This window comes from Chlorocebus sabaeus, chromosome 22, assembly GCF_047675955.1.
Source record: "Chlorocebus sabaeus isolate Y175 chromosome 22, mChlSab1.0.hap1, whole genome shotgun sequence".
Taxonomy (NCBI): Eukaryota; Metazoa; Chordata; class Mammalia; order Primates; family Cercopithecidae; genus Chlorocebus; species Chlorocebus sabaeus.
In genome coordinates, this window is record NC_132925.1 from 96,991,948 (window position 1) to 97,013,185 (window position 21,238).

General features: G+C 45.9%; 1 protein-coding gene across 1 annotated transcript; it reads right to left on the reverse strand.

Moving 5' to 3' along the window:
* Nucleotides 1–5,168: 5,168 nt before the first annotated feature.
* ACKR2 (atypical chemokine receptor 2) lies at nt 5,169–20,873 on the reverse strand. The gene is made up of 2 exons (XM_007983819.3): nt 19,913–20,873; nt 5,169–6,584 (listed from the first exon to the last, which is right to left on the reverse strand). Exon 2 carries the CDS (start codon nt 6,553–6,555, stop codon nt 5,401–5,403), a length of 1,155 nt encoding a protein of 384 aa, XP_007982010.3. The 5' UTR covers nt 6,556–6,584; nt 19,913–20,873; the 3' UTR covers nt 5,169–5,400.
* Between the last annotated feature and the right edge of the window lie 365 nt (nt 20,874–21,238).

Consider the following 21,238-nt stretch of genomic DNA (forward strand, 5'->3'; position numbering starts at 1 on the left):
CTGCCCCCTGCATGAGGACTGCTGCAGCCAACCCTGGCAGAGGCCTTGAGGCAGGAGGAAGACTGCGACCACCAAGGATGCCTCTAGTCACCACCCACCCAACCCAGTCATTCTGCCCCCAATTCCTCATTTCTATGCCAACTGTTTTCTTCCTCTCATCCTTTTCCTCATCAGGACCTCAGAGGAAAGTCCACTAAATGTGTTCTCTCTGAAGATGGTTTATACTAAAGCAAGATCAGGGGTGGCTTTCCAATGGTGGAATTTCAGGCACCTGGGAAAGAAAAGAGATGCTTTTCTCATAGAGAATGACTGGAGTCAAAACATCACATTTCATGGCGTTGAACATGGGCAGCAGCCCTGCCCATGGGCAAAGCAACTTCTACGCTTCTCCCTAGGTTAGCCCATGGGAAGAATCCACCTTGCCTCAGAGCCTGAGGGTCAGAGGAATTCTGATTTCCTTCCTGAGACCCCTGGGAAAGGTCTGAGCAGTGCAGTCAGGGAGCCAGACCTTGTCAGGCCTTTGGGGAGACAGACAGCAACAGGAGAAACCAAGGCCCAGACCAGAAAGTAAGGCTGGGATGGAGAGGGCTTTATGCTGGCCTGGGCTGTGAGAGCTGCCGAGCTGCTCTCAAACTATATAGCACCTAAGACAGTGACAGAGAATGAGGTACCTGCAGCTAGCCCTTGCCGTCTCCTTTGGACATAGGCTTCAGGGCACTACTTGTTATGTTCTTGCCTTTTGCAGCAAGTACACACACACACACACATAGAGAAAGGCATGAAAGAACAAATAGGACTGGGTGAAGTGGCTCACGCCTGCAATCCCAGCACTTTGGGAGACCGAGGTGGGCACATCACTTGAGCTCAGAAATTCGAGACCAACCTGGCCAACATGGTGAAACCCTGTCTCTAAAAATACAAAAATTAGCTCATGCCTGTAATCTCATCTACTCAGAAGACTGAGGCACAGGAATTGCTTGAACCTGGGAGGCAGAGGTTGCAGTGAGCTGGGATCATGTCACTGCACTCCAGCAAGACTCCGTCTCAAAAAAAGAAAGAATAGGAAACTTGCAGGCACATAACCAGACCCACTTGGACACAGTGACACAGCTGCATCATAACCACATACACAACCATATATACTATGCACAGCCCACACAGCAACACAGACACATGCACACATACTTCCCAGACACATAGACACACAGACACACACAAATCCACCAATGCTGGTGTGACAAGCCCTGCTGGGTGTCCCTTGCCTGACATCCTCTCTGTGCATCATGGGCACAAAGTCAGGGCCTCCGAGCACCTAGACCCCGTTGGTGCAGCTCAGGCTGCATCTCACCAGCCAGGCTGGCAAACGAACAGAAGTTCCTTGTAAGACAAGATTTCCAGAGCTCTGAAGTAGAATTCCATCCTCCGCATCCTCAAACAAATATCCACCTTCGGATCTAGAGCTTCATTTCCCAGGGAACTAGGAAGCTCAGAGTCCTTCCTGATGGTGGGGAACTGGGGGCCTTGAGGAGAGAGAACTAAAGGCAGAGCTGAGAGAGACTGGATGTGGGGAAGGCACAGGGCGACTTGTGCTACATCGAGACCGCCAGATGGCACGTGGCACATGTGCTATGACTACGCCATCAAAAGCTCAGGGGAAGAGAAGAAACAGCGGGAGAAGAAACAGCGGGCAGAATACTGCTTGTCTGTTCAATCTTCTATCAGCCATTCATTCAAAAAAAAAAACAAAACAAAACTTATCCATTCATTCCAAAAAGAATCTACTATACCCTGAGCATGTATTGAAGCACAGGAGATGCAGAGTTTACACATGGCAAAGTCCCTGCTCTCATGGACTTATGTTCACCCAGCCCTCTGTTCTCCTACCCTCCATTCCATCCACCAGAAAGTTTCCTTTCCCGTGTCCCAGGTTCCACGTTCAACTGTGCAGGGCAGACGTGGTGGGACGTGTGCAGGTTGCACCAGGTAGTTCTATGAGGTGGAAAGAGCAGTTGAGTGCTTTAGAAGCTCGGGAAAGAGAGATGCCATGTGGGCAGGCAGCTCCCTGGGGAAAGGCTTCTCAGTGGATATGTCGGGGGGCAGGGAGAATGCCAAGCATTAGAGCCATGAAGAGAAAAGCACTGGGCACAGTATATCAGTCAGGAATCTTTAGGTTGCAAGTCACAAAACAACATGACTCCACACGAAAAGAAATTTATTGATTCTTGTAACTGTCGAATCCAAGATTGGGACGAGGTTCAGAGGTGCTTTGTTTCTGAGGCTCAAACAGTGCCCTCAGGATCTGCTCACTCACATGCGTGATCTCCTTCACCTTCTGAAGTTTGGGTGGAGGAAGGAGTAGCTCCAGATCTCAAACCCTCTCAGCTTCAGTTTCATGCCTCTCTTCTCGCATGTTCTAGTGACATCGCACTTCATTGGCTCTGCCTGGGTCATGTGCCCACCCCTAAAAAAATCACCATGACCAGGGAAATGTGAAGGCAGTAACTGACCCATGTCCCATGCTCCACCCAACTTCCTCTCAAAACACAGGGCAGAGTGACCAAGCAGTGGTGTCCCAGAGAAAGTGGGATTCAGTTATAAAACAAGGGTGAGGGAATACCTGGCTGGAAATTATCCTAATTACATGAGGGTGCCCACAAGAGCAAAGGCATAGAAGTTGAAATGTTCCGGAAATGAAAAGGGAATGGAGGAGTATGAGGGCTGGAAGATGTATGGGGTCCTATTTGCAAAAGCGCTAGCCTTGACATCAGACAAAGATTTTGGACTTGATTGTGCAGGTCCCAGGGAGATCTGAAGGCTCCTGAGATGGGGCCCAGGCCAAGCGTGTTCACTGCCTCCTTCTGCAGACTGCACATGGTCCTGGGACATTCCCTGGGCAGAGCACTTCCAGGCCCTCCTGATTGCCAGATGCTGGGGACACCATCAAGGCTACAAGAATGGTCCTTTTAATAGTACTTCCCAGCTGGACTACAGAGAATGTGGAACCCTGGTGAGTGGAGGACCTTAGGCTGTTTTTCCCCAGCAATGCCAGAAGGAAAATGCTTCCTCCTCCACCTGTGCATTTAACAGACACTTTCTGAAAACCTACACACTAGGCCCTGTGTTAGGGGGTTGGGTACAGCAGTGAGCCTAACCAAGATCCCCACCTTGTGGAATTCACCTGGGACGATGTGGGTGGGGACAGTAGCACTGAACCTCACAAATAGGAGAAACATATACAACGTCTGAAAGAAATAAGTGCTATTGAAAAAATTAAAACATAGAGCATCAGGAAGATCAGGGGGGTCAGAGATGGGCGAGTTTGTGTTAAATAGTTGGACAGGTGAGTGAAAGGTGAGATCTGAGCTAAGACCTCAGGAGGTGAGAGAGTGAGCCAAGCAGACAGCTGAGAGGAGAGCAGTCCAGGAAGAGGAATCCCCAGGGGGATGTGTCAGGAGTATTTGAGATCAGTTGTGTCTGGAGCACTGGAGGCTGGTGGACATAAGGGCAAAGAGTGTAGCCAGGGCGGGTGCAGACCACATAGGCCTTAAAGGATTACCGTAAGGAGTTGGGCTTGTTAAATAAAAACTATGGGAGGCCATTGTTTTGGACTAAGCTCCTGCACTAGGTCCCAGCTGACCAGACCGAACCAAAATGGAATCTGTTGTATGAAATTTCCATTTCCTCAAACCGAAACTAAGTTGTTATCTGACCTTTGAGACTCCTAGAGACAGAGTTAACAGTCAAATTCCCAAACACGACAGTTTCAGTTGGCGTGATAATGCAGACAGTAACCATGCTCATGATAATGAAGTTCCCCCTGTTTTAATCATCGTTAAAAAGTAACCTGAAGAAACCTGATGTCAAACACCCTGTTCCGGCCGTATATAGAAAGTAACTTTGAAATGACCAGTCTGGCCTTGTCCAGTGGCTCACACCTGTAATCTCAGCACTTTGGGAGGCTGAGGCAGGCAGATTGCTTGAGTCAAGGGGTTCCAGTCCAACCTGGGTAACATAGTGAGACCCTGTCTCTACAAAAAAATACAAAAATTAGCCAGGGTGGTGGTGTGCTCCTGTAGTCCTAGCTACTTGGGGGGCTGAGATGGGAGGATCACTTGAGCTCAGGAGGTGGTGGCTGCAGTGAGCCATGATTGTGGGAGTGGACTTCAGCCTGGGTGACAGAGTGAGACCCTGTGTCAAAAAAAAAATTAATCTTCTTTTTGTTCTTCATTTCTTCCTGCTTTTGACAGCCCTTTTCTGTCTATAAAACTAACCTCTTCCACCCAGCTCATTGGAACACTCTTTCTATTTTATGTAGTGAATCTGTTCCTGATTCAATGAGTGCATCGCCTGATTCTAGAGTTGCCAATAACGCTGAGACCTTGAAACTAAATTTGCTGTAATCTGGTGTTTTGACAGGCTGATGCTCTGAGGAAGGAGGGAGTAAAGGCTGAGAGTGTCAGGATCACTCTGGCTGCTAGGTGCAGATGAGAAGGGAGGAGAGCAAGAGAGAGGAAGCACAGGGGCCAGTTGAAAAACTATTGCAGCAATTCTCCAGCCTGGCCAACATGGTGAAACTCCATTTCAAATAAAAATACAAAAATTAGGGCCAGGCATGGTGGCTCACACCTGTAATCCCAGCACTTTGGGAGGCCAAGGCAGGTGGATCCCGAGCTCAAGAGATCAAGACCATCCTGGCCAACATGGTGAAACCCTGTCTCTACTAAAAATACAAAAATTAGCTGGGCATGGTGGCAGGCGCCTGTAGTTCCAGCTACTCAGGAGGCTGAGGCAGGAGAATTGCTTGAACCCGGGAGGTGGAGGTTGCAGTAAGCTGAGATCGCGCCATTGCTCTCCAACCTGGGCAACAAGAGTGAGACTCCATCTCAAAAAAAAAAAAGAAAAAAGAAATAAAAAGAAAAAGAAATACAAAAATTAGCTGGGTGTGGTGGCAGGCGCCTATAGTCCCAGCTACTTGGGAGGCTGAGGCATGAGAATCGCTTCAACCCGGGAGGAGGAGGCTGCAGTCACTGCACTCCAGCCTGGGCAACACAGCAATAGAGCAAGACACTGTCAGAAGGAAGGAAGGAAGGAAGGAAGGAAGGAAGGAAGGAAGGAAGGAAGGAAGGAAGGGAGGGAGGGAGGGAGGGAGGGAGGGAGGGAGGGAGGGAGGGAGGGAGGGATCATTGTAGGAATTCAGAAAAGAAAGCACGGTGTCCTGGAAGCAAGTGAAGAAAGTGGAGGAAGAAGGCAGGGGCGAGCAAATGCTGCTGATGGCTGAGAACTGAGAACTGACCACTGGGTTTAGCAACACAGTCACTGAGGCCCCTGGAGACAGCACTTTGAGTGGATGCCCAATTGAGCTGGTTCCCATCTATTCCCATCAGACTGAGGTTTGGTCACTCAGGCTGATTTATTCCCCACATCCTCCTTGTTAGGGGAGTTCTCAGACTGCCTCTCCCCAAGGTCATTCATGCCAGTCATTTCTTCTTGGGCAGTAAGTATGCTGCTCTCAGAACAGTTGGATAATGGGGCCTGGGCAGTGCCAGGTGCCAGGTGCCATCCAAGCACAGCGGCCAGGAAAGCCTTCAGGTACTGGCGGAAGCGGCGACTGGAGAAGGCATACAGGATGGGTGAAAAGCAGCAGTGAAGGAAGGCGATGCTCTCTGTCACCTGGAGTGCGTAGTCTAGATGCTGGCTGACCTTACAGTTCCCGAATACTTGCAGGTCCAACAGCGTATGCAGGAACAAGGTGAGATTGTATGGGAACCATAGCACGAAGAAGGCCACCACCAAGGCTGCAGCTATTTTTAGAGCCCGGCCCTGGCCTGGGGGCCTCAGCCTCACCAAGACACAACCAATACGGGCATAGAAGAAGATCATGACAAGGAGTGGAAGGAGAAACCCTAGGAGGTTCTGCTGGAAGCGGAGGAAGAGCTTCCAAATGGTCCCATGCCCGCCGAAATCTGCGTGGCAGTTCCACACACCCTTGGGATTTTCATGTGTCTGTACAAAGACCATATCAGGGATGGAGACGGCCAGGGACACAGCCCATACTGTGGTAGCAAGGAGCAGGCTCTTGGCCCGGGTTCTCAGCCTGTGGTAGGGCTGAGCATGAACGATCTCCAGGTACTTGTCCAGGCTCATGCAACTAATGAAAAAGATGCCACTGTAAAAGTTAGTAGTATAAAGAGTGCTCACCATCTTGCACAAGAAACTCCCAAAGACCCAATGCCAGGCCACGGAGATGCCCCAGAAGGGCAGTGTCACCAGAAACAGAAGGTTGGAGATGGCCAGATTCAGCAGATAGACCTCAGTCATCTGCCTGCGAGGCACGTACCGGAGCAAGACCATGAGAAGAAGGAGGTTCCCGCTCAGGCCCAACACAAAAATCAGGCTATAGAAGACTGGCAGGAAGACTTTGCCAAAGGACACCACTGCATCCTTCCTGCAGAGCATGAAGGTCACCTCATCCAGGTAGTCATAGTAATAGAAGCTGCTATTCTCAGGACCGGCATCCTCAGTGGTGAGTGGCTGCGGAGAGGCAGTGGCGGCCATGTTGGAAGGAAGTGCCCAGTCCCGATGTCCTGTAGAGGTGTGGGGGAAAAATATGGTGAGACCTAGCATTCTCTACATTTCTCTAAACCCACTTTTGCTGCTGCACTGGAATGTCCAATAGACTCTTCAAATCTACATCAGCACCTGCAGTCCAGCAAGTAAGAGCACAAGCTTAGGGAGCCATCTGCACCACTTAATGGTTATGTCACCAAGATATCCCCCTCACCTTTGTCTTATAACTGAATCCCACTTACTCTGGGACACTTACTCTTGGATAAGCGACTAACCTTTAGGTGTTCTCAGAGTATGTAATTCTTTCATTATGGTTTTGTTTCTTTATTTTTCTCCTTCATTATTTAAAAATACCTATAGTGTTTTTCAAATTCTTCTTTATTCTTTAGGGATATCAATTCATCTATTTAATGTATCTCCTGACCCTTCCTCATGTATGGCTTATAATTTTTTTTAATGGCAGCTTAGCTTCAGTGGAGCTTTTTTTAAAAAAATTTTGTTTATTATACTTTAAGTTCTGGGGTACATGTGCAAAACGTGCAGGTTTGTTACATAGGTATACACATGCCATGGTGGTTTGCTACACCCATCAACATGTCATTTACATTAGGTATTTCTTCTTTTTTTTTTTTTTTTATTATACTTTAAGTTCTAGGGTACATGTGCGCAGTGAGATATTTCTTCTAATGTTATCCCTCCCCTAGCCCCCAAGCCCCCAACAGGCCAGGGTGTATGATGTTCCCCTCCCTGTGTCCATGTGTTCTCATTGTTCAGCTCCCACTTATGAGTGAGAACATGCAGTGTTTGGTTTTCTGTTCTTGTGTTAGTTTGCTGAGAATGATGGCTTCCAGCTTCATCCACGTCCCTGCAAAGGACATGAACTCATCCTTTTTATGGCTGCATAGTATTCCATCCTGTGTATGTGCCACATTTTCTTTATCCAGTCTATCACTGATGGGCATTTGGGTTTGTTCCAAGTCTTTGCTATTGTCAACAGTGCTGCAATAAACATATGTGTGCATGTGTCTTTATAGTAGAATGATTAATAATCCTTTAGGTATATACCCAGTAAGGGGATTTCTGGGTCAAATGGTATTTCTGGTTTGAGATCCTTGAGGAATTGCCACACTGTCTTCCACAATGGTTGAACTAATTTACACTCCCACCAACAGTGTAAAAACATTCCTATTTCTCCACATCCTCTCAAGCCATCTGTTGTTCCCTGACTTTTTAATGATCACCATTCTGACTGGGATTAGATGGTATCTCATCTCATTGTGGTTTTTATTTGCATTTCTCTAATGAGCAGTAATGATGAGCTTTTTTTTTTCATGTCTGTTGGCCGCATAAATGTCTTCTTTTGAGAAGTATCTGTTCATATCCTTCAACCACTTTTTGATGGGGTTGTTTTCTTCTTGTAAATTTGTTTAAGTTCTTTGTAGATTCTAGATATTAACCCTTTTTCAGATGGATAGATTGCAAACATTTTCTCCTGTTCTGTAGGTTGCCGGTTCACTCTGATGATAGTTTATTTTGCTATGCAGAAGCTCTTTAGTTTAATTAGATCCCATTTGTCAATTTTGGCTTTTGTTGCCATTGCTTTTGGTGTTTTAGTCATGAAGTCTTTGCCTATGCCTAGGTCCTGAATGGTATTGCCTAGGTTTTCTTCTAGGGTTTTTACGGTTTTAGGTCTTACATTTAGGTCTTTCATTCATCTTGAGTTTACTTTTGTATAAGGTGTAAGGAATGGGTCCAGTTTCAGTTCTCTGCATATGGCTAGCCAGTTTTCCCAACACCATTTATTAAATAGGGAATCCTTTCCCCATTGCTTGTTTTTGTCACGTTTGTCAAAGATCAGATGGTTGTAGACTTGTGATGTTATTTCTGAGGCCTGTGTTCTGTTCCATTTGTCTATATATCTGTTTTGGTACCAGTACTATGCTGTTTTGGTTACTGTAGCCTTGTAGTATAGTTTGAAGTCAGGTAGTGTGATGCCTCCAGCTTTTTTCTTTTTGCTTAGGATTGTCTTGGTTACATGGGCTCTTTTTTTGGTTCCATATGAAATTTAAAGTAGTTTTTTTCTAATTCAGTGAATAAAGTCAATGGTAGCTTGATGGGGATAGCATTGAATCTATAAATTATTTTGGGCAGTATGGCCATTTTCACGATATTCATTCTTCCTATCCATGAGCATGGATGTTTTTCCATTTGTTTGTGTCCTCTCTTATTTCCTTGTAGTTCTCCTTGAACAGGTTCTTCACATCCCTTGTAAGTTGTATTCTTAGGTATTTTATTCTCTTTGTAGCATTTGTGAATGGGAATTCACTCATGATTTGGCTCTCTGTTTGTCTGTTATTGGTGTATAGGAATGCTTTTGATTTTTGCACACTGATTTTGTTTTCTGACTTTGCAGAAGTTGCTTATCAGCTTAAGGAGATTTTGGGCAGAGACGATGGGGTTTTCTAAATATACAATCAGGTCATCTGCAAACATAGACAATTTGACTTCCTCTCTTCCTATCTGAATACGCTTTATTTCTTTCTATTGCCTGACTGCCCTGGTCAGAACTTCCAATACTAGGTTGAACAGGAGTGGTGAGAGAGGGCATCCTTGTCTTGTGCTGGTTTTCAAAGGGAATGCTTCCAGATTTTGCCCATTCAGTATGATATTGGCTGTGGGTTTCTCATCAATAGCTCTTACTATTTTGAGATATGTTCCATCAGTACCTAGTTTATGGAGAGTTTTCAGCATGAAGGGGTGTTGAATTTTATTGAAGGCCTTTTCTGCATCTATTGAGATAATAATGTGGTTTTGTCATTGGTTCTGTTTATGTGATGGATTACATTTATTGATTTGCATATGTTGAACTAACCTTGCATCCCAGGGATGAAGCTGACTTGATGGTGGTAGATAAGCTTTTTGATGTGCTGCTGGATTTGGTTTGCCAGTATTTTATTGAGAATTTTAGCATCAATGTTCACCAGGGATATTGGCCTGAAATTTTCTTTTTTTGTTGTGTCTTTCCCAGGTTTTGGTATCAGGATGATGCTGGCCTAATAAAATGAGTTAGGGAGGAGTCCCTCTTTTTTCTATTGTTTAGAATAGTTTTGGAAGGAATGGTATCAGCTCCTCTTTGTACCTCTGATAGAATTCAGCTGTGAATCTGTCTGGTCCTGGGCTTTTTTTGGTTGGGAGGCTATTAATTACTGCCTCAATTTCAGAACTTGTTATTGCTCTCTTCAGGGATTCCACTTCTTCCTGGTTTAGTCTTAAGAGGGTGTATGTGTCCAGGAATTTATCCATTTCTTCTAGATTTTCTAGTTTATTTGTGTAGAGGTGTTTATAGTATTCTCTGATGCGTCTATAGTATTCTCTGATTGTGTCTACTTGATTCTTGTCTCTTTTCTTCCTTATCAGTCTGGCTAGTGGTCTATCTATTTTGTTGATCTTTTCAAAAAACCAGCTCCTGGATTCATTGATTTTTTGAAGGGTTTTTCATCTCTCTCTCTCCTTCAGTTCTACTCTGCTCTTAGTTATTTCTTGTCTTCTGCTAGCTTTTGAATTTGTTTGCTCTTGCTTCTCTAGTTCTTTTAATTGTGATGTTAGGCTGTCGATTTTAGATCTTTCCTGCTTTCTCCTGTGGGCATTTAGTGCTATAAATTTTCCTCTAAACACTGCTTTAGCTGTGTCCCAGAGATTTTAATACGTTGTGTCTTTGCTCTCATTGATTTCAAAGAACTTATTTATTTCTGCCTTCATTTCGTTATTTACCCAGTAGTCATTCAGGAGCAGGTTCTTTAGTTTCCATGTAGCTGTGTAGTTTTGAGTGAGTTTCTTAATCCTGAACTCTAACTTGATTGCACTGTGGTCTGAGAGACTGTTATGATTTCCACTCTTTTGCATTTGCTGAGGAGTGTTTTACTTCCAATTATGTGGTCAACTTTAGAATAAGTGTGATGTTTTGGTATCAGGATGCTGAGAAGAATGTATATTCTATTGATTTGGGGTGGAGAGCTCTGTAGATGTCTATTAGGTCCACTTGGTCCAGAGCTGAGTTCAAGTCCTGAATATCCTTGCTAATTTTCTGTCTCATTGGTCTGTCTACTATTGACAGTGAGGTGTTAAAGTCTCCCATTATTATTGTGTGGGAGTCTAAGTCTCTTTGTAGGTCTCTGAGAACTTGTTTTATGAATCTAGGTGCTCCTGTATTGGGTGCATATATATTTAGGATAGTTAACTCTTCTTGTTGCATTGATCCCTTTACCATTACGTAATGCCCTTCTTTGTCTTTTTGATCTTTGTTAGTTTAAAGTCTGTTTTATCAGAGACTAGGATTGCAACCCCTGCTTTTTTTTTGCTTTCCATTTGCTTGGTAAATATTCTTCCATCCCTTTATTTTGAGCCTATGTGTGTCTTTGGATGTGAGATGGGTCTCCTGAATACAGCACACCCATGGGTCTTGACTCTTTTTTTTTTGTTTTCTCTCTTTTTTGAAACGGAGTCTCACTCTGTTGCCCAGGCTGGAGTGCAGTGGCCAGATCTCGGCTCACTGCAAGCTCCGCCTCCCGGGTTTACTGCCATTCTCCCGCCTCAGCCTCCCAAGTATCTGGGACTGCAGGCGCCTGCCACCTCGCCCGGCTAGTATTTTGTATTTTTTAGTAGAGAGGGGGTTTCACCGTGTTAGCCAGGATGGTCTCGATCTCCTGACTTTGTGATCCACCCGTCTCAGCCTCCCAAAGTGCTGGGATTACAGGCTTGAGCCACCGCACCCAGCCGGGTCTTGACTCTTTATCCAATTTGCCAGTCTGTGTCTTTTAATTGGGGCATTTAGCCTGTTTACATTTAAGGTTAATATTGTTGTGTGTGAATTTGATCCTGTCATTATGATGCTAGCTGGTTATTTTTCCCATTAGTTGATGCAGTTTCTTCATAGGTGTCGATGGTCTTTACAATTTGGTATGTTTTTGCAGTGGCTGGTACCAGTTTGTCCTTTCTATGTTTAGTGCTTCCTTCAGGAGCTCTTGTAAGGCAGGCCTGGTTGTGACAAAATCTCTCAGCATTTGCTTGTCTGTAAAGGATTTTATTGCTCCTTCACTCATGAAGCTTAGTTTGGCTGGATATGAAATTCTGGATTGAAAATTCTTCTCTTTAAGAATGTTAAATATTGGACTCTCACTCTCTTCTGGCCTGTAGGGTTTCTGCAGAGAGATCCGCTGTTACTCTGATGGGCTTCCCTTTGTGGGTAACCCAACCTTTCTGTCTGACTGCCCTTAACATTTTTTCCTTCATTTCAACCTTGGTGAATCTGAAAATTATGTGTCTTGGGGTTGCTCTTCTCGAGGAGTACCTTTGTGGTGTTCTCTGTATTTCCTGAATTTGAATGTTGGCCTATCTTGCTAGGTTGGAGAAGTTCTTCTGGATAATATCCTGAAGAATGTTTTCCAACTTGGTTCCATTCTCTCCGTCACTTTCAGGTACACCAATCAAATGTAGATTTGGTCTTTTCACATAGTCTCCATATTTCTTGGAGGCTTTGTTCATTCCTTTATATTCTTTTTTCTCTAATATTGTTTTCACACTTTATTTCATTAAATTGATCTTCAATCTCTGATATCCTTTCTTCTGCTTGATTGATTCAGCTATTGATCCTTGTGTATGCTTCACGAAGTTCTTGTGCTGTGTTTTTCAGCTCCATCAGGTCATTTATATTCTTCTCTAAACTGGTCATTCTAGTTAGCAATTCCTCTAACCGTTTTTCAAGGTTCTTAGCTTCCTTGCATTGGGTTAGAACATGCTCCTTTAGCTCAGAGGAGTTTGTTATTACACACCTTCTGAAGCCTACTTCTGTCAATTTGTCAAACTCATTCTCCATCCAGTTTTGTTCCCTTGCTAGTGAGGAGTTGTGATCATTTGGAGGAGAAGAAGCATTCTGGTCTTTTGAATTTTTAGCCTTTTTGCACTGGTTTTTCTTCATCTTCGTGGATTTATCTACCTTTGGTCTTTGATGTTGGTGGCCTTCGGATGGGGTTTCTGTGTGGATGTATTTTTGTTGATGCTATTCCTTTCTGTTTGTTAGTTTTCCTTCTAACAGTCAGGTCCCTTTGCTGCAGGTCTGCTGGAGTTTGCTGGAGGTCCACTCCAGACCCTGTTTGCCTGGGTATCACTAGCAGAGGCTGCAGAATGGCAAATATTGCTGCCTGTTTCTTCCTCTGGAAGCTTCATCCCAGAGGGGCACCCACCAGATGCCAGCCAGAGCTCTCCTGTGTGAGGTATCTGTCAACCCCTGCTGGGAGGTATCTCCCAGCGGGGAGGCACAGGGGTCAGGGACCTACTTGAGGAGGCAGTCTGTCCCTTAGCAGAGCTCAAGTGCTGTGCTGGGAGATCCACTGCTCTCTTCAGAGCCAGCAGGCAGGAACATTTAAGTCTGCTGAAGCTGCGCCCATAGCCACCCCTCCCCCCAGGTGCTCTGTCCCAGGGAAATGGGAGTTTTATCTATAAGCCCCTGACTGGGGCTGCTGCCTTTCTTTCAGAGATGCCCTGCCCAGAGAGGAGGAATCTAGAGAGGGAGTCTGGCTACAGTGGCTTTGCCAAGCTGCAGTGGTCTCTGCCCAGTTCGAACTTCCCAGTGACTTTGTTTACACTGTGAGGGGAAAACTGCCTACTCAAGCCTCAGTAATGGTAGACGCCCATGGGGCTTGTTTTATCCATAAATGTCCAACGCATCCACCCTGGCTTTGGGTTTTCTTTACTCCTGTCACCTGAGGATTTCCCTTGCTTTTTGAGAGTTTTTAAATATTTTATTTGTAAATAGTTTCATATCAATATTTTCTTTTCTTTCTTTTCTTTTCTTTTTTTTTTTTTTTTTTTTTTTTTGAGACGGAGTCTCACTCTGTCACCCAGGCTGGAGTGCAGTGGTGCAATTTCGGCTCATTGCAAGCTCCACCTCCTGGGTTCAGGCCATTCACCTGCCTCAGCCTCCCGAGTAGCTGGAACTACAGGCACCCACCACTATGCCCAGCTAATTTTTTGTATTTTTAGTAGAGAGGGGGTTTCACCATGTTAGCCAGGATGGTCTCGATCTCCTGACCTCATGATCCGCCCGCCTTGGCCTCCCAAAGTGCTGGGATTACAGGCGTGAGCCACCGCGCCTGGCCTCATATCAATATTTTCAATGACAAATATTTAATATTTAACAGTATTTCTGTTTGTAGCAGAAAGGTGTGATCCATCATGTTGATGGGCTCAGAACCTACTAAACTTTTCTACCTCTCAGTTTCCTCATCTTTAAAATGAAAATAATAACTGTGCCTATCTGGCAATGTTCTTTTATGCTTAAATGTGATAATACATGCAGAGCACTTTAAGTTCTACAAAACTGACTAGAACATAGCAAGCATTCAATAAATGCGAGCTTAAATTATTGCTTTGCCCAGAACTGAGTTCATCATCTCCCCACCAGTTCCTTTCTTCTTTCCTAGGCCTATCTAACTGAATGACTCCACCAACTACTCAGTCACCTAAGACTGAAACATGGGATATCTTGCATATTCTTTCCTCCTCACTCTCACAACCACCCTGTGAGTCTCTCCTCTTGAATCGGCCCACTTGTCTCTAAGTCCCATAAAAATATGTACATGACACTCTTTTAATGAAATTAAGACAAATGAAACAAAACATATATACTTTTGAAGGAGTACAAATAGATAACAGGAAGGCACAGGAATGAGAGGCACCAAATTCAAGATGGCAGGTGCCTGGGCAGAGCCAGCAGTATGGGATTGGGGTGGACCATGGAGATGGGATGAGTCACTGTCCACGGTCAAGTGTCATCTAAGGCAGTGACATCCCAGAATTTTATTGCTTTGTTTAAAATAATTTTTTGATGAGAGCTTCACATAAACCAGTGATACAAGTATGTCATGAACTAAGAATTAGACTCAAACCTGTAGTGTGTTCCAGGAGAAAGAGAGGGGAAGACAGACTTCATGTTGAACAAAGGGCATTCACCAATGGGGAAGGGGGCTTGAGGAGGAGAGAGGAAGGAGATAAAAAGGAATTTGTGGCCCAAGCAGGCAATCGTGAAGAGCCACTGAAGAGGGGGCCTGCAGACTACTCAGGGTCACGGGCCACAAATTGAGAAATGCAAATCAGCTCTACCCCATACTTCTGGATTTTATTTTTTAATATTTTACTTGCGTGAGCTTGAACTTTTTAATATGTTCAATACCCCCTCGTATTTATTCTGTAAATTATTTATTCTTTTAATAGGTGGGATGCTCATTTTATGAGGTCTTATAATAGTGAGGATGTTAGCTTTTTTCATATATATTGCAAACATTTTCCTTAGCCCTTTCTGATAAAAGTTTTATCCCCTTTTTTCAGGTAGACTTCTAAATAAATGTTGACTTGGGTCCTCAGTTGGCCCAAAGTATCTGTGATACCATGATCTCATGGCTGGTGGAACAATTCAGTGCTACTGAAGCAGAACCTCTTCTGAGGGAGTCCTGGAGTCCTCCCACTCTGTGAGCCTCTGCCCCACCCTTGGGGTCCTATCCAATGGCATCTGGACCAGATGCTGTGGAAACCACACATGACCTGTCCCCACCCCAGGAGCTCAGCCTGAGTGGCTTTTTCTAAGGCCCAGCTCTGTTCCTGATCAACCTCAGGAACTTTACCCAGTGCCTTTTGTTTTGTTTTGTTTTGTTTTTTGCTGGTCTTCCTGTCCTCTCCTCTGCACCGGGGCCTCCTGGCCTTCAACTCCTCCCTTTTCTGGGCAGCAGTAAGGACACTCCTAGCATATGGCTGGAGCTGGGAGCCTGTGAGCTGCTGCAGAAGGAGGATGTGAGGAGTGTACTCGGGCCTTATCAGGGCTTATTACTCAGGAGGTGACATTGATTAAACACTAGCTTTTCTGAGCTGCTGACATGGACCTTGATCTTGACTTGATTTCTCAAAGCCCCCTGACTTTTGTTTCAGCAAACAACCAAGTCTGATGAATGTTTCAATCAAAGCCAGAGGTCAGAGTCAGCGGACCCTGCTAGTCCAGGCCACCTTTGTTCTCCCTCTACATGGAACACTCTATCCCCTTCCCACTCAAGGTCTTTAGCCTCCTGATCTTTCACTCTGGGAATCTTTCCAGGTCATCCTCACTTCTGGAGCAACCATCCTCCCATCACTTTCATCAGTAAAGCCAACAACAATGACAACAGCAATCAGGTCTTTACCCTCCTGATCTCTCACTCTGGGAATCTTTCCAGGTCATCCTCCCCTCTGGAGCAACCATCCTCCTATCACTTTCATCAATAATGCCAACAACAGTGGTAACAGCAGTCAGGCCTTTACCCCTGATCTTTGACTCCGGGAATCTTTCCAGGTCTCCCTCACCTCTGGAGCAACCATCCCCTCCTATCACTTTCATCAATAATGCCAACAATGACAGCAGCAGTCAGCACTCCCATATGCATGTTACAGCTGGCCAGGCACCTTCATATGCACTATCGTAGCCTTGTAAGGCAAATCGGGAAAGAACCATCAGCCCCATTTAACCCAAGAGCAAAGCAACTTTACCAGGGTCACACAGGAAGTCACTAGCCAAGCTGCATCTGGTCTTCAGACTCCAGGCACATGGTGCCTTGTCCCTGGTCCCACCTCATCCTTGAAGGCCGGGTACAGTGGTTCATGCTTGTAATTCCAGCACTTTGGGAGGCCGAGGTGGGTGGATCACCTGAGGTCAGGAGTTTGAGACCAGCCTGGTCAACATTGCAAAACCCCGTCTCTACTAAAAATACAAAATTAGCCCGGCGTGGTGGCAGGTGCCTGTAATTCCAGCTACTTGGGAGGCTGAGGCAGGAGAATCACTTGAACCCAAGAGGCAGAGGTTGCAGTGAGCTGAGATCATACCACTGCACTCCAGCCTGGGCAACAGGAGTGAAACTCCATCTCAAAGAAAAAAAAAAGAAAAAAAGAGAAAGGTGTGATTGAGTCTTTGCTGGTTGTCCAGGTTCTTACCCTCACTGGGAGATATCCAGGGCTCCCCTCCCTTAGGTCTCTCAGGAAAGTCGCAGTTGAGGCAACAAGAGGAAGAATACTGTGACAAGGATGCAGCCATGTTAGTTGGGCTCCTTCTATGAGTTGAACACTCACATGTAATTTTCTCACCTTATCTTCGCCATCGTCCTGGGAAGCAAAGTGAGTATAATCCCCACTTTCCAGATAAAGAAACAGGTGTGGACAGGTGAAGCCCAGTTGTCCACAGCCTCAGATTAGCAAATGGGGGACTGGGGATTGGATGGCCCTCACAATGTGAGGTGGAAGTGATGACCCCATCCTCCCCACACTCCCTTTCAAAATGGATCAAACTTAAATTCGAAGGTTGAGGTTCCGACAGTGGGACTTCTGGCCTCAGCAACTAGTGGCAGGAAGGTTCAAAGCCAGTGGTGTGCTGAGAGCCAGTCACGGCATCTGGGAGGCATTAAACAAATGATCATGGAATTAACCAACCCTGCGTTCAGTGATGTTAAGTTGGTAACTTGAAACTGGGAATATTTACACCATGACAAAAGCTATAAATCAAGGCTTTCCTCTCCTCTGCCATCCTACCTCCCCTATGCCCCCAGCCCAGAGCTGGTTATCAAACTTTCACCAGCACTCCCCTGATCAGGCCCCACACAGCTTGACCAAACCCTGCTTGACTCACTGAACCCTCTTTTGTGTCTCCCACCATCTCCCCTCTTCCACCTTAAACATCAATTTCACGACCACCCTCCCCACAGCCAAGAAGCCTATGGACAGGGTCACGTGTAGGTCCCTCAGGTGCTGAAAGCACACCCATGCTGAGTGTACTGTTCACAGTGCAGCTGATTCAGCATGCAAGCTGATCAAATAAACAAGATTGAACGTGATCTCCAGAGGCCACACCAGCCTTTGAAATATGAAACCAAGGACACCATTTGAGATCACTTCTAGTGGAAAATATTTTTGCTGGCTTCCTTTGAAGGTGGAAATCATATTCTCCTTTAAAATACAATCTAGGGTAAGGGCTTTAAATGTATTAACTTATTTAATCCTCACATTTACCTGATAGAAGTAAATACTATTATTAGCCCTGTTTTAGAGCTGAGGATACTAACACACAGGGAAGTTAGAGAACTGGTCCAAGATCACAGAGCAATTGAGTAGTAGAGCCAGGATTTGAAACCGGGCGTCCATGCTCTTAAATGCTAGGTTACAATACAACTCAAAGAAAATAGTAAGCACAGCCAGGTGCAGTGGCATGCACCTCTAGTCCCAGCTACTTGGGAGGCTGAGATTGGTGGATTCCTTGAGCCCAGGAGTTTGATACCAGCATAGGCAACATAGCGAAACCCTGTCTCAAAAAAATAACAGTAATAACTAGGTTGTGGATCCCCTCCCCTGGGCTTTATATGTAATAATGCACTGACTTCTCACAATAACCTTATAAAATTGGCCCCATTTTACAGATGAGGAACTGAGACACAGAGAAGGGGAGTAATATGCCCAAGGACACACAGCAAGTATACGGCAGAACTGGAAACCAAGTTCCTGCAGCTGGCTCCAGAGCTGGAGCCCCAAATCACACACTGGGAGTTCAGCCTGTGTGCGCCCCTTCCTCGGGCTTGCAGGATGAACAGCTGCCTTCTGGATGGTCTGCATGGGAAGCATATTTGGATCGTGATTCATAAAACACAATGAAGATACTAAAAACCAGTCCTGACACTTACACAGGGCTTTGTGTTTCCAGATACCCTTTTTTTATCCCAGTCATTGCTGTGTCTTCCTGGCTCCCTCGTGAAGGAGTGAACAGGTATCGCCTCTCTGGTTTCCCAGGAACTCCAGGGCCACATTGCAAGGCAGGCACAGCTGGCCAGAGGAATCAGCTGGCCTCTGATTCCAGATCACTGCATGCTCTCTCTCCTTACTTTTTTAACATGTTATTTTTTCCTGATTACCATAATAATATATATTCATTGTAAAAAGTAGAAATACAGTGGAAAAATAAGAAAGAGGCCAAAAAACAAAAACAAAAGTCCCCTGTGATGCTACCATTGCAAAAATAACCCACAGGAACATCTTAGTGTATCCTGTTTGCTTTCATGCCAGAGCTATGTCTGGTACACCAGATTACACAAAGTCTGGCTGGAAGGGAGTGGCCTTATCCATTCCTCAGCAGGGCAGGAGTCCCCTTGCAGCCTCCAGCTAGACATAGCTCCTGAGATACGTGAGGCCTGCCTGCTCCCCACGCTCCCTGGGACCCCACATCACTTAATGTTTCCTGGCCTGGTCAGGAAATAGAGATGTTTGTGACGTGTATAAAATCACAAGAGTAACCCTCCTCCCAAAGCTTATTTCAGCTAACAAAAAGTAAGCACTTTTAGAGCCTGACCCTTCAAGGAGCTGCTGCTGCAGAAGGTGAGACTTTCATGTCTTTCCCAGAATGTTTTTTGATGTTTTGCTTTTGCCTCTCTCCTTGTTGCCTGAAATGTCCCCGAGAACTCCTTGCGTGTGTATTTCAGCATGAAAATGAAACCTCACCATCCCCAGAAAGGGCAGGACACTCAGCATGGTAGAATAGACGGAACAGGCAGGGTAGAACAGACAGAATACAGCTTAACTCACTTCTTAATGGCTGTGCAACTCGGAGCTCATAATTTAACCTCTCTGAGCCTTAGCTTTCTCACCTATAATATGCCTCCCTTGCAGGGTTATTATGGTAAACTAAGGGCCTGGCATATACTATTGGTTCTCTTCCAGCCCCTAAAATGAATAAACTCGCTGATTAAATGACACTTGATTCAGGCTGGAATGCGTGGGAGGGGATCCAGGGACTATTTGAATCCGGAACTGTTTTGGGCAGAAGGAAGGGATCAAGAATTTGGGAAAGGAGGAGGACGGGGAGAGGGTGGACATGTGCAAAAGAAGAGACCACAGAGCTGTGAAACTTTGGCCCTGGGAGAGAGGCCCTTAAAGACCATCTCATCTGCCACATTATCTTACAGCTGTTAACACTGAGGCCCAGAGATGGAAAGGAATGCCTGAGCTCCCCCAGCCAGGTTGGAGAACCAACTCTCAGGGGTTTTCAGAATCTGCAAAGCAGATTCTCAGAGCCAGAGTCAAGGAGGGGAAAGAGGTCAGAAGACCCATCACTCTCAAGGTGCTGGAAGCAATTGCTCTAATAGCTGCCCTGGAGAGAAAGCTCTGCACTGACTTAGCACCTCCCTCTTCCCAGCACCTGTGCCCACTCCCCAAGCCACTGGGTTCAGTCTCTCCCTGTGGCCCCTGGGCTGTCCCACCCCCACCCCCCACCCCGAGTGTGGCTATAACCTACCGGAGCCAGAATGACTTGCTTGGGAAGGTCCACCACAAGGCCTGAAAGGAGAGAGCAGTGCCCAGGTGCCTCTTCCTCAGGGAAATGCAGAGAGATTGTAATTCCTCTCCATGTACTCATCCCCTCTCTGGACAGCAGCCTGCGTATATCCTGCTTTCAACCGGAAAAAAAAAAAAAAAAAATCCCTTTGCCCTTGTCCCAGCCCTCATCTCAGCTGCATAGCCGTGAGCTATTTCTCTCATTGATAAGAGTCAAGCTCAGATGACCTCCCACCCTATAAAAGAGCATCCCCCAAAGACAGTGTTTGGAAAGCATGTATCCCCTCTCTGGAATGATTCCCTGGTAGCTGGGTCAAGTCCACTAACAGCCCATCCCAGACGTCCAGGCCTTTGCTTACCCTGTGTCTACCTGAAGAGCCTTCCCAACATCACCTTCAGAGATCCTGCCTCCAGCTTCTTCATCCTGGATACCTTCTCAGCAAGATCTTACTCCCATTCTGCCCCAGTTCTAAACTCCACCCAATCTCTTTCTCTGGCCATAATTTCCACTAAGCAGGGCTGTGTCTGCTACACCCACTGTGTCACCAATAGTTTCATCTCCCAGACTTTCCTAATCATCTTCCCTCTTTCCTTCCCTTCTCCCTGACTCCCCTTCATGGCATCGCTGTATGGTTAGCCTACTGTTTAACTGTCTGTTCCCCTGCTGGGTCAGGAGCTCTCAGGGGAACGACCATATCAGACCCACCAACCAGAGCCCAGGGACAGGCCAGAGACTGAATGAGTGAGTGAATGAATGACTGTGGATATATGATACATTGCCTGCCACACGCTTAGCAGTATGGGGGTTCACCTTCCCAGTGCAGCACCTGTGGTCCAGGATCAGTATCTCAGCCGCCCTCACCTCCAGTCCCACTGCCCCCTTGACACACAGCAAGTGCTTGGTGAATGCCTGCTGTCTCCACCTGAACTGAGCAATAACAGAGCAGTAATGTCAGGTGGTTAAAGGCATGGCATTGGAGTCACACACAGCTGGGCTTGGACCTGGCTCTGCATTTACTGGCTGTGTGACCTAGAGATGATGCCTTCACCTCTCTGGGCCTCGGTTTTTGCATCTTTACTGGGGATAGGGATAGTCCCTCAGACAGGCATCAGAGAATGTAATGTCCCAAGAAGATGGATATGGACTTAGACATTTGCCTTTCTCTGGGGTCCACGGCTACCAAGAATGGACATTAAGACTGTGATGGATTTTTACTCAGGCAGAGGGAAGCAGGGGACCTTTCAAGTGGGGCCTCTGAGTTTCTCTAGGCCAAACACTAGTTTCCAA

Coding starts and splice junctions, on each gene's coding strand:
- ACKR2 (XM_007983819.3), bottom strand. CDS start 6,555: ATGGCCGCCACTGCCTCTCCGCAGCCACTCACCACTGAGGATGCCGGT.